General features: G+C 38.3%; 1 protein-coding gene across 4 annotated transcripts in view; it reads right to left on the bottom strand.

Moving 5' to 3' along the window:
- LOC105838293 (RNA-binding protein Musashi homolog Rbp6) overlaps positions 1–12425 on the bottom strand; it is a 613545-nt gene that overhangs the window by 44249 nt on the left and 556871 nt on the right. For all 4 annotated transcript variants that reach the window (XM_036284985.1, XM_036284984.1, XM_036284986.1 and 1 more), the window contains 2 exons: positions 2738–2820; positions 1919–2003 (listed from right to left, as the gene is read on the bottom strand). In XM_036284985.1, the coding sequence (XP_036140878.1) occupies positions 1919–2003; positions 2738–2820 (168 nt within the window). The remainder of the gene's footprint in view (positions 1–1918; positions 2004–2737; positions 2821–12425) is intronic.

Raw genomic sequence — 12425 nt, 5'->3', positions numbered from 1 at the left:
TTAGTTAACAATGACTTGTTCAGTTACTGTTCGTTCATCTTATGCTTATCTTCATTAATATGTAAAAGATGTTTTTATGGTTATATATATATATTTTTTTTCGGAATATACTTTAATAATTTTTATTTGATTAAACTTAAACTCTTTTAATAATGCACGACATTTTGAATTACTAATAACATTTTAATCTTCAATATATACGTTTCTAATTTTTTGCAGTTAGAAATATTATAAAAATGTTTAACTCATAGATATTAAATATATTTGAGAAAATTTCAGAGTAAACGATTTTTTATTATTTTTTTCGAAAAATTACAAGATCTATATAAATGTTATTTTTTAATTTAGCAGTGTTTAATTGAGAAGCAAACACTTTTTATAATCTTTATTTCAATGAACATTGTAAATTTATAAATCGAAAGACAATATGGAGATACTACGTTCGACGCAACGGCGGTTTATTGTTGAGCAACATTGGATCGTTTCGGTCCGTTTTCTCTCTACATTTGAACACTTTGTTTTATTGTCCTACTACCTGCGCGTTACTAATTATCTACGAAATAACTACCAGTCTTTTGTGATACGTTTGTCTCGTTGCTACGTGTGTCTACTTTCTTCACTACGAGAAAATGAGGCCCCATAGGTACTACGTCGATTAAATCTGCAATTCGCTACGCGTTTTCTTCTGCTTCTACGATCACAGTTTCGTCGAACATTGCCAACCGCGAACAGCTCCGCGGAAATATCGCGTTCTCGATATGTATTTCGAACTGGTAAATAAGAAACGGTTTTCCTAACATCTACGATATTGCACTTTTTGAAATTGATATTTATCACTCGATCGTTTGATCACCGATCGACACATATTAATTAATACTTTCGATTTCTTTCGTTGACTACTCACTTCAAAACGAAAGCTAAAACAGTCTCAATCGAGGAATGTGCAGAATACCATTTAATCTAATGTAATATTTCATTAGAAAATAATTCATTTATTACGCGAGACTAATTTTTGCTGCAAGATTTCTAGAATCTCTCTACAGTATGTCAATAAAAATCATAAAGAGAATAATTGACATATTTGGCCAATTAAGTCTGAAAAAGACTCGATAAAATATAGATTTCTTTTATGTAAGTGTACTCAATCTACTGAGTTTCAAACATTATAATTTATCAATCTAAAACGATCTATTCGAAACAACAAGTTTTGGCACACATAAAAATGTTATCTTTGAACAAAACCGAGGAAAAATATTACTTTTGCCATTTAACATCGTGTTATTATGTCGTCCTTCGGTATATACGACTTGTAAAAATTCACAACAACATAACTCCATAAAAAAATCTTGTCGAGATAAGCAACGTAGAGAGAAAGGACGACTGATCGACCGAAACGAAAAGAAAAAAAAAACAAAAAACAATCGGACGTAAGCATGACACCTCCGGACAAGCTGCAATTATTGCGGCCGCGAAAGAGGCGTGAGTATCGTTGGTCATAGGCCGATCGTGGGTATTGGATGGTAAACGGCGCCCATGTCGAGGCCCTGAACACCGAGCAGATCGCTCATGGAGTAGGTGAGCGCGGCGGCGCGGGAGGCGGCCGCGACCGGATGTGGCCGGTAAGACGCGGCGGCCGCGGCCGCGGCCGCCGCCGCGATGGCGCGCTTCACGTCGTAAACCGCCGCCGCGGTGGAGGCGGCCGTGGCGGCTGTCGGCGCGGCTGCACCGGCCGCGTACTGGTAGGTAGCGGCTGCACTCGGAGCGGCGGTAGCGACTATCGGAGCCAGCAAGTGATGGTGTGGGGGCCCGGCGGTGGCCGCCGCGGCTGCATGTGCAGCGGCAGCGGCCGCCGTCGGCAGGGGATACGGCGCGTAGCGATAGGTGGTGGGGGTGGGTGTCGCGACCATCACCAACTCACCGTATGCGCCTCTGCTGGCCGCTCGCGTCTTCGCCAGATTCGCTGGGAGCATCACTTCCTTTGGCTGTGCCTTCTTGCATTCGACCTTGAAATTTTAGATAGAGCAGGTAAAGAGAGAGGGACGGGTGAGAGAAACGATATCGGTTTGCACGAGAGTTGGGAGGGATGCTGATTTGGAACGGGTGTCGGACATTTCGTGACCATCTGGTAGAATCGGCGAAGTATTGATTGCGCATCGTTATGGCGGATAACGTACGAATCATCTTCGACAAGAAATTGAAAGAGATATTAGAAAGATTTGTTATTGTTATTTGTTGCTTACTCATTCTGTTAATCATCAGGTAGCTAAAAGTATACTGAAATTGTTCTTCGCTAAAAATTTCGTAGAGGAATAACTAACAATAAGTGCCGAGGATGAGAGTTAAAGAGGATATTGACTGGACCAGAGCGCGCGCGTGGCGAGCTTACTCCGGGATTATTGATACGAGGTGGCATCAAGAAAATACTTGACCATCGCGAGAGAGCTTTTCGCTGTAGCGGAAAATAAAGTCTTCTTTTTGACAGAAGGAACTATGGCCAGAGAGTTCTTTTTTGTCTATGATCTCGTCTGCATGTCACATTCTACATGCGTGTCAAATATAAAGAATAGAGATCGTCTCGATTACACGGAAAATTAATTCTGTTCAACGTCGTAAGCAGGGAGCAGAAGGCAAATACCTTTTGACGCGACCTCTGAAGTTACATAAAGTAAGGGGAAAGCGCTCTTTTGGGAAGGCAGGTTTTCGTTCTACGAATAAACTTTACAAGCTGGCTACTCACCATTTTATTGTTGATTTCGTGGAAATGGATCTCACAGACTTTGTCAACGACATCCTCGCTTTGAAACGTGACAAATCCGAAACCTGAAATAAAAATACATAGACTCCCGTTAAATTTTTATGTTTTTATGTTTATTACAAATTGAAACATCAAATTGATATAATTATTATATATATTGTAATATATGATACATAACAGACAATATTACTTTTCTTCTGATTGTAATTTCTTAGATTTTCTAATCTTGTAACTTTAACGAAACAAATCGCAATAATCCTTGAATGATTATCACTTGTGTCATATGAATAATATATTGTATGCAGATCACATTAGGTGACGAAGGGATAATTATTAATTACTAATATTAAATTATTAATTATAATAATATGTATATAGCGTTCGACTAGATTAATCCGTATTAATAAATGCGTCTACATAATTTTGAATTAGAGTAACCGGTAGTGCGGGGACGTGAAAGCTCTCCGATTTTGCTGCATATTCGCGGGGATAAGAAACCATCCCGGATTTCCATTAATTTAGCTGACGGAGTAAACGAGTCTCGCTTCTTCCCTCGTACCGCACGAAAACGCGGTCTGTAAGCGAAATCTCCGCGAAATTTATTTCAGCCGAAGACGAACAGCGGGGAAGGAGAGACAGCGAGCTGGAGAAGAGAGCCGTAACTTAATCAAGCATCAAGGGTTATTAAAAACTTTGCATTGCTCTCCGGGCGATTTTAATCTCGCCCTTTCCACGCGCCGGCGCTTCTCTCCTAGCTCGTGTAATTCAGCCTCCGAGATATCCGGCAAGCGCGAGTTATACGAATCCAGCGCGCGATGTTGCTTAAGATAACCAGGATTTAGTGCTTCCGTACCGAAGCAGTTGCCGAAGCTGCGTTAGGTGACCCGTAATTAAATGCATCCGGTGGTCATCCGGGAGGAATGTAAGCTGGCGATCCGCGATTCTAGTCCGCTCTGTGAGGAAGTTAGCGTAAGGGCTGCGGTATGTCAAAGGCAGCAAGGATTATTAATTCCTGTGTAACTTACATGTATTAATATTGTCTAAATTGATATCCCGACGAATGAAAGATTTAAACATTTAATGAAACTTTGAGATATCGATTGATCCAATTTTTGAAAACAGCGAAGATATAATCAGCTTAGGAAACGGAAATAGGGAGAAAAGAAACATTCTAGAAATTTTTCATAACAAAATAATCAAGGTATATCTGAAAGATTTTAATATTTAAATTTATTTAAGTCAGAAATTAAATTAAAGACGTGCGGTTAAACGAGGAAAATAGTTCACGATATACGTATATCGTACGCTTAATTGCTCAATAAGACGGCCAGGCCGGAGCCGTTCTATTTCGGAAGAAAACTTGCCAACGTTGAGACAATATGTGCGTGACACATTCAATTATTCAACGCTGACACCATTAATCGTTCGGCTTGTTTTCTGCCGGATTCTTTCTCTCCTACATCTTCTACGTTATCCGTCTACGGCATACCCACTCCCATCTCGACCGTTTCATTCCGTCTCGCATCCTCTCATCCACCTAAGCTCCTCCTCTTGCTACGGGTAGAGCACGAGTGATTAAGTTATAAACTTGGCAAGACGTCCGTTTGAGCGCGGAAGGGGCTTACTTCATTTATGTAATTTATAGTACTCTGCCAGTCTAGCTAACTCCACGGAGCCCAAGCACTCCCCTAACACAAAGGCCATGTCCTGACACCGGTAACATTTAACTACCCTACCTCGACCCCCTTCTCCCATTACTTTGACGATTCTCTCCCCGCGAGTGTAGTGCTACGCCATGGACTACCGTTGATATTCCTCGATAACTAGCTGTTCTCTTTTCAAATGCGCGCGCATTGCGTGAAGCGTCAAATAATCTTCTTTGGGGAGAAAATAAAGGATTATAATTTATTTTGGAGAAAATTATGTTATTTTCAGTCTTATATTTTGGTAAAAGTGCTTGAAAAATATTCCTAATAAGATTAAGTGTCGTACTTCTTAATCGAATCAAAGTTTGGAACGTTTGTCATCTTCAAGGCTCACTTTCTTTATAGCGTCGAAAACGGCGAATAGACGATCGGAACATAGGATGAATGTGCTAGCATAGTCAGCGATCCGTGGAAGACCCAATAAATTGCGAACGGTGAGACGTTCCTCTCTCGACCAAATTTGAATTTTCATAAGGAAATTTATCTGTCATGGTTAGGCGACCATAGCCACCCCGTAAAGCTCCATTTTCGCGTCGTAGCTAACGTACAAAGGGACGTAAACTCTGTCGTCGATCGGCCGGCTTCCTGGTGAATGAGGCGAGGAAAAAATGCGTGCTCAGCTGACCGCCAGATGTGCCCATCTTAATAAAAAAGCACCCCGAGATATTCTTCATCCCGTTCTCATGGTTCATCTTTTTGGCCTCTGAGAGCTCTTTAAATGATCTATAAGTCCTTCAACGGTGTGGAATTACCGTCACACTCTCTCTCTCCATCGTGAGATTATGGCGTATTCTTTTTGCGAGAATGCAAATCGAGATATGTACCTTGCGGTTTTATGAAAGCCATGTAGTTACGGCGGAAAAAATGATTTAGGATTCCGTTAATGGTCATTTAAATGTAAACAGAAGGTCGTAAATCTTTCATTATTATAGATATCGCTATGAAGTAATATCAAATTGTGTTTAATTCATGACAATTATTAATATTTACAGCATTTTTATTAACAAAAAATTTGGATAAAATATATATCACTTAAACTTTGTAATAAAAAAGTACACTGCAAAGCATATCCTCTTTATATATAAAGGACATGTATATTTTATAACGGAATATACAATATTAGAACGGATTTCTTACGTGTCCATTTTACTTAAGCGTGACTGGCGCAATTCTTAATGTGACATTTTATCTATGTATGACAATGTCTTTTATATAAATAGGACTGAAAATAATTATTATAGAATAGACGCTAAACCGGACATTATAAAGGATGTGGTCCGGACATTATAAAGGATGTGGTCCGTCATGTATATTAAAGCGGACGAAATAAACAAAACTATGCTGGCAACGCAATATGGCGCGAGCGGTAGCGATAGCTTTGTCGTTCACTGTTACAACAGTCTGTTAGCTTGTCTGCTTTGACGGTCGTTCTCTTCGCAGTTGTGATGAGTGTTTTTGTTGCTAATTGTTGGTGCTAGTTGTGGGTGTCGATCGGCGCGGTGGCCGTCGCGGTGGGTATGCGGCATGTGATTGCGAATTTGGGTTGCTTCCCGAGGATGGTGACGCGGGTGTGTGCTCCTCTTGCGGGCATTATTCGCCTTTACATGAGCGTGTGAGAAAAGAAGCACACGTTTGCGTTGTCATCCGCGGGAGACAACTCAAATTCGTCGCGGTCGCATGCCGTGCATTTGCCGCGGTGGTTGCCTCGTCGATCAGTGCCCGTGTTGGCACCAACGGTTAGCAATAGAGATGTTTATTGCAACTGAGGGGAGGGCAGCCGTTAGGGCGGACATTAGTCCGTTCTATTTATGAAGGACATTAAAGACAATGTCCTGCATATATAATTCCGTTTTAATTTCACACTTATCTAAAGTGGAAAAAAAGTTATTTTTTTCCATTATAGTTTCGCGGAATTTAGAGCGGATGTGTTTTGCAGTGTATAATATATACTATTACATAATATATACTTTTTTAATATATATTTTTACTAGCATATATTACTAGCATTTTACAGCAGTAGATCTTATCGTCAAAATTAACAACATTTGTCACAATAAAGATATTAATATTTAACGAATTGAGATTATAAACGTGTAGCAATATTTGTAAAATTTACGTGTTAGCACGCACACAAAGGTATTTATCATATTTTGCAGTAGATGTGTATAACGTAGATATGCAAACAAATGGGGTAAAATGGGACACCAATATAGAGCATTATACGAGATATTTTTATCCCGTCTTGTTGGTGCAACTCTATTTCGTCTTATGCGCGAAGAAATTGAGCGCACGACGAAGGAGAGAACAACAGTTTCTGTTCTCACCACCGTCTTTTTTCTACTTGGTAGTGCTCCTCTTTACCCCCTTCACTGTTGCTCGTCGACCCCCTTGTTTCTTCCTATATCGCTTGTTCTCCTTGCGATTCTCGAGTATAATGCGACCTCGCCATTGTGCCGAGCGAGCGCGTGTTAACGTTTAAAAGCCGCGCGGCGGCCGGCGAACGCATTTCAGAATTTTATCGTGCATTGAGAATAAAGGTAAAAGGTTTCTTTCAAAAGGTACGCCGGCGGAACGATTTAAAACTTGTAAATGGATACGAGGAGTTAGACCTCTCTCCATCTTTCCTCGGCCGTACCCTTTCCACCTTCGCCTCCGTCTGCACATAAAACTTCTACGAACTTTTGTTTGTTTCCCGCGATGTATTTACGACGCGAAATCTCGGTGATCGATACCGAAAGAGCCAGCAGGCAACATAGTGACTAGATTTTATTTTTAATGTCGTTGAACTTTAATGGTTTGTTTTATGGAGGAATGTCGACGATAACGATAATACTTTATTTGCATGAGTCGCTTATTTATGTTGAGTTTTAATATATAATGTTACAATTAATTCGTTCGACCCATTAATTCTAACTACATTTTTTTCACTAATAAGGTGAATAATTAACATTATTATTGTCTTTCATTTTTAATATTGTTAGACTAATATAAGTATTCGATAAGCATTGTTAATAAAACTAATAGTATATAAATTTAATGTTATGAAATAGATTATGTTAATTATACTATCAGAGTCATACAATTATTGCCGACAATAATAGTATTCTTTGTAGATACATTCGATAATTATTAATATTACGGCTCTATTTTTAATGTCGAACTTTGATGACTTATTTTACGAGCGACATCGGCAATCGGCTGATAACGGCTTTTTTAACGTGGTTCTAACATTGTAAAAGAAGTCATTTCGTGTTGAGATTCAGCAATGAAACTTCATTATTAATTTCCTTTTATTTAACGTAATGTCCGTCGACGTAATCGCCACGTTTTCAAGTAAATTCATTTTATAGAGAATACGCTCAATGTATTCATCATTAAATTGAATAAAAAAAGCATGATAACATTGACAGTAATTGCATTCAATGTCTATTAAATACATATCCTTCAAATCCCTCATTTACTTATGCCCTATTCTGAACCGCTAATTAGCCATGCGGGCTTTCAATTCTATCGAAGGCTATCGTTATTGAATATGTATCATTATACCCGATTATCGATTGCGCATTTCAATACGTACACCACAATCACCAGTTAGGGTGTCAATAAATCAAGATGGCGGAATACAGGTGCTGGAATTAATTTCGAGCTTCTCGTCTTGCCATGACCTTAATCACTCCTCTCTCTCTCTCTCTCTCTCTCTCTCTCTCTCTCTCTCTCTCTCTCTCTTTGAGGTGATAATAGCCTAAGTTCCAAAGTAATAAAGACGATTATAGGTGTTCCTTCGTATCATTTAATAATTCTGTCATGAAAGTTTCTCGAGTATAGGATTTACGCGTGTAATCAATCGTTCGAGCACTTCCGTAACATCAGCAATATTGTATACTGTGTGTGCTTTATCTCTTTGATATCTATACCGATGTTAAGCTCGTAGCAACAAAGACGCCCCGACGATTAACTAGCGTCTTACTGTGTAATTAGGCGTGTATTACGTGGCGATCCGGCTGTCGATTGAAATGGCAATAAATCAAGCAAACCACCCGAGAACCAATTTGCGCCCCAACGTACCGTGAACCTAATCGCCTTCTATCGAGACGACCATAATCTAAGTTTCCGAAACAGCGATCGACACGGCCAGATAAACGCCCTGGTTCTCGAAGCGCGATTTCTCGTGCGATTCGTCGCCCAAGTCGCGATTGTACGTCGCGATTGCCACGGATCGCCTTATCGGTCGATTGGCTTTTCCTCTAACGTGGGATATCAGTAACCTTCCGGTTTCTTAATACGATAATCGATCGCGGACTTATTTTCCTCATCACTCCCGAGGTATAGAATCATACAAAGAGATAAATCATATTTATGTATTACATAATGTATATAATAATGATCCACTCAAAGACAATGCTTTGTGACAATTTCAAATAATTTTGCAATTATTATTAAGTAATTATAGAGAAAACTGTTTTACGTAATCGACATAGATTAAAAAGTATCACCATCAAGCTGCACAGAAGGCATAAATCAAAAGTATTATACTTTTCATATATAATTTGTGCATCGTAAACAGTGCGTAAATAACTCGTTTATTGCGACCTGTTTATCTCGCTTGTAACTGTATAATAATCCCGTTATAATGCTTTCAATTCCTAATTCAGTTAATTGCTAATTCAGTTAATTCGGTTCAATACAGAGTTGATAAAATGGAGGTAATGAACGACGACCGATGCCTTCGACCGTCGCCAAGCACGACAGACTTTTAAGTCGCTCCCTGAAGGAGAGGGGAGGTCAGTAGTAACGATTATTGCTGGTCGGCCCAGACCTGTTCCGGACAGGAAGTTAGTGGCCAATAAAGGTCCGCGGCACGTTACTGCCGGTCGTACACTCGAGTTACTGAGCTTTCGTTATAGTCTCCACGGATGTACCCGCCCATAACCGATTAATATGTTATCGCGTACGAACTGTATGCGGTCTATAGACTCTCTGATCGACCGCGATATCGGTAACCGTTTCTAAAGTTTCCTATGACAAGCTCTAAATATCTGCCATTCCTCCATTTCTCACGCGGGGTTTTAATTCGTAATGACCACTGGATGAGGGATATAAGACTGACGTAACTCCGAACGACTGATCGTTATTTTAAAAGTCGCACATTGCGAATGCCGTAACTAAATTGCTGATGTAAATTGCTAAAAGTATAAAATTATCCTTTTTTAAAAGTAGGAAATAATAAATGTGTGCAAATAGTTTTTTTTTAATCTTAACAATTGTTACCTCAGAAATATTTTTCATGTGCAAATATATCAATAAGTAAAAATTTACTGTCATACATTAAGTAATAGATCTATTTGAGTTGCTTGCATAACTCACACACACAGTGTACATTACACATTATCATTATTAAATTCTTAATAATTTTTGTATCATTAATAAATTTTGTTTAATATGAATAGTTGGTTTTTTATCAACGTAATTGACTATATATCTACGCGCAGGGGTGACCGTACCGCACCGTCATTTGGGCTTAGCAACCCAACGCGTACTCAAGCTCAGCAATACGGACAATTATATATACATAAACAACACATACACACACACACTCATCTACAATTGACCTATCTACATATATACGACTCGTACACATACACCTACCTAAGTGTAATAAAACACTAACCAGTTGTTGGCCAAAAAACCTGACCGTCCCCTTTCAGCAAAGATCGGGAAAGGCCACCCAAATTTATAGAAGAAGTAGAAGAAGACTATTTTGAAATTTTGGAAATTTTGACAACATTCGATAATTACAATATAAGCAATTTAGAAAATTGAATGTAGAATATATTAAATGCAGATTTCTCTCTCTCTCTCTTTCTCTTTCTCTTTCTCATCGCAGATATAGACATAGTTTATATAATTTAAAATATCTCATCGTGTTATATGAAAACCCCACGAGGTATCAATGTCTCCAAGTTTATTAACAATTCCAAGCTGCTTCTGAAATTTGCTAGAGTAACTTTGCTCCCAACGGATAACGCTTTTTCGACGTTGTGCGGTTCTAAGTTATATATTTATATTTCGGAGATACACTCTCGACTGTGGGAAATCGCATCTTATGCCACTGAGCGCGTCTAGAGAGTTAACGTGTTGGGAATATTGAATGGGTTTATGTACTAGATTATGCACTTTGAAGATTTCGTCATTTGGTAATCATTATCTACATTTCGGACTTTCTACTTCTCCTTGTCACCTTCCTCTTTCTCTCTTTCTCTTACTCCTATCTCTCTCTTTTTCTTCCTTTCTCTTTTTCTTTCTCTCTCCTTCCCCCTTTTCATGTTTCTCTTCCCTTTACCTATTTACTTATCTTTACATCCCTCTGCCTTCCTCACTCTCTGGAGCGGTCTCAGTTGGGCTGAGTAACGGATATCAACTTGTTGATTTACCGTGCCAACCACGAAGCTGCGGTTCTGAGGCGTCCGAACTCTCTTGGCAAGCCATCACTTTCTAATAGCTGCCCTAAAACTCACATATAGCTACACCGATCCGTTACTCCTTGGCATCGATCAGCGCTACAGTCCTGCCGCGTTTGAACCACCTGGGTATTCGTCGTTACTAATCCCTGAATTATTCACAGACAGGTATTATCACACGTTTCATGTGACATTCTACGTTAAGGGAATACGAGCATGTATTAGAAGTACATATTTTGAGATACTCTATATACAGGGAGAGAGAGAGAGAGAGAGAGAGAGAGAGAGAGAGAGAGAGAGAGAGAGAAAGAGAGCTCTACTGTGTCACACAAGAAAGCTTACATAAAACGCTCACGTATTATATTTCTTCTGAGCTAAATATTTCATTTAAAGCCTATCTGATTTTTAAAAAATATAATATAATAATTATCAAATGACACTCGCGATATTTTCAAATCAAGTATTTTTATTATTTTCTCTTACTTTTTAGTAGGCCGTTTGATTAATTAAAGAATAAGATTTCAAAATTGATTTATATATTTAAAGTGCAAGCAATTTACTAAATTTATTTATTCTTTTCAATATTGAATAAATAAATATAGGAAAGAAAATAAAGAGACACTCGGCAATTTGGTTAAAATTTTTGCGTCACTTTCGTAAAACTTGAAATATTTATATTTTTGAAGATACTGCGAAGCTTTCGAACTCTTCGTTCAATGACAAAGTTAATTCTTTATACAGAAATACATTTGTAATTTATATCACCATCAAATGTGACAATAAGTTGTTAAAAATCTGCTAAAGTCAATACATAAATGTACGCGAGTGTGAATGATGACAGACAACTGGGCGTAGATTACAAACCTGCACGCCAAACAAAACACTCAAAATCCGTTTTTGTCTCGCGTTTGTGCGGTCGTCCCTCGTGGAGTTATGCCGCCATAAATTTTCGGAGATGTCGCGAATGAGTGCCTATATAACCGTAGATTGTGGGAGTAAAAAGACATAGGAGAGATGCCTCGTCTACATTTACTACATGCTGATGTAGTCCTTTCGACTATGTACATGTATTTTGTTGCGTAGCATGAAAAATTATTTCCACTTTATCGCAACTAACTACGATGATGCAATATTCGGAACTGTACATCTTGAGAAATAAATTAATATTACATAATTCATGAAGTTTCGCGAACTAAAATGAAAGATAGTTTAAAATAATGCTATTATATCTAAAAAAGATAATTAATCAAATTATCTTTAAATGCTAATCGAATATTTTGAAGAGAAAAAAAATGCTTTGATTGTTTTTAAATCTGTTCTTATAAAGATTTCAGTTTACTATTCAGTAGTGATTTTCAGTAGTAAAAAACTGAAATGATATACTGTTATGACTTATACTTTTAATCTTCTTTAATATAATCATGATAAAATAAAAAGAATTTTTACGATACCATAGTGATTATAGGATGGACATAAAGTACTATAATATTTGACATGCGAAGAGGA

Source organism: Monomorium pharaonis, chromosome 3 (genome assembly GCF_013373865.1).
Source record: "Monomorium pharaonis isolate MP-MQ-018 chromosome 3, ASM1337386v2, whole genome shotgun sequence".
In the NCBI taxonomy this organism is placed as follows: domain Eukaryota; kingdom Metazoa; phylum Arthropoda; class Insecta; order Hymenoptera; family Formicidae; genus Monomorium; species Monomorium pharaonis.
The sequence above is the reverse complement of the archived record's forward strand: the minus strand, read 5'-3'. Positions and strand labels throughout refer to the sequence as shown.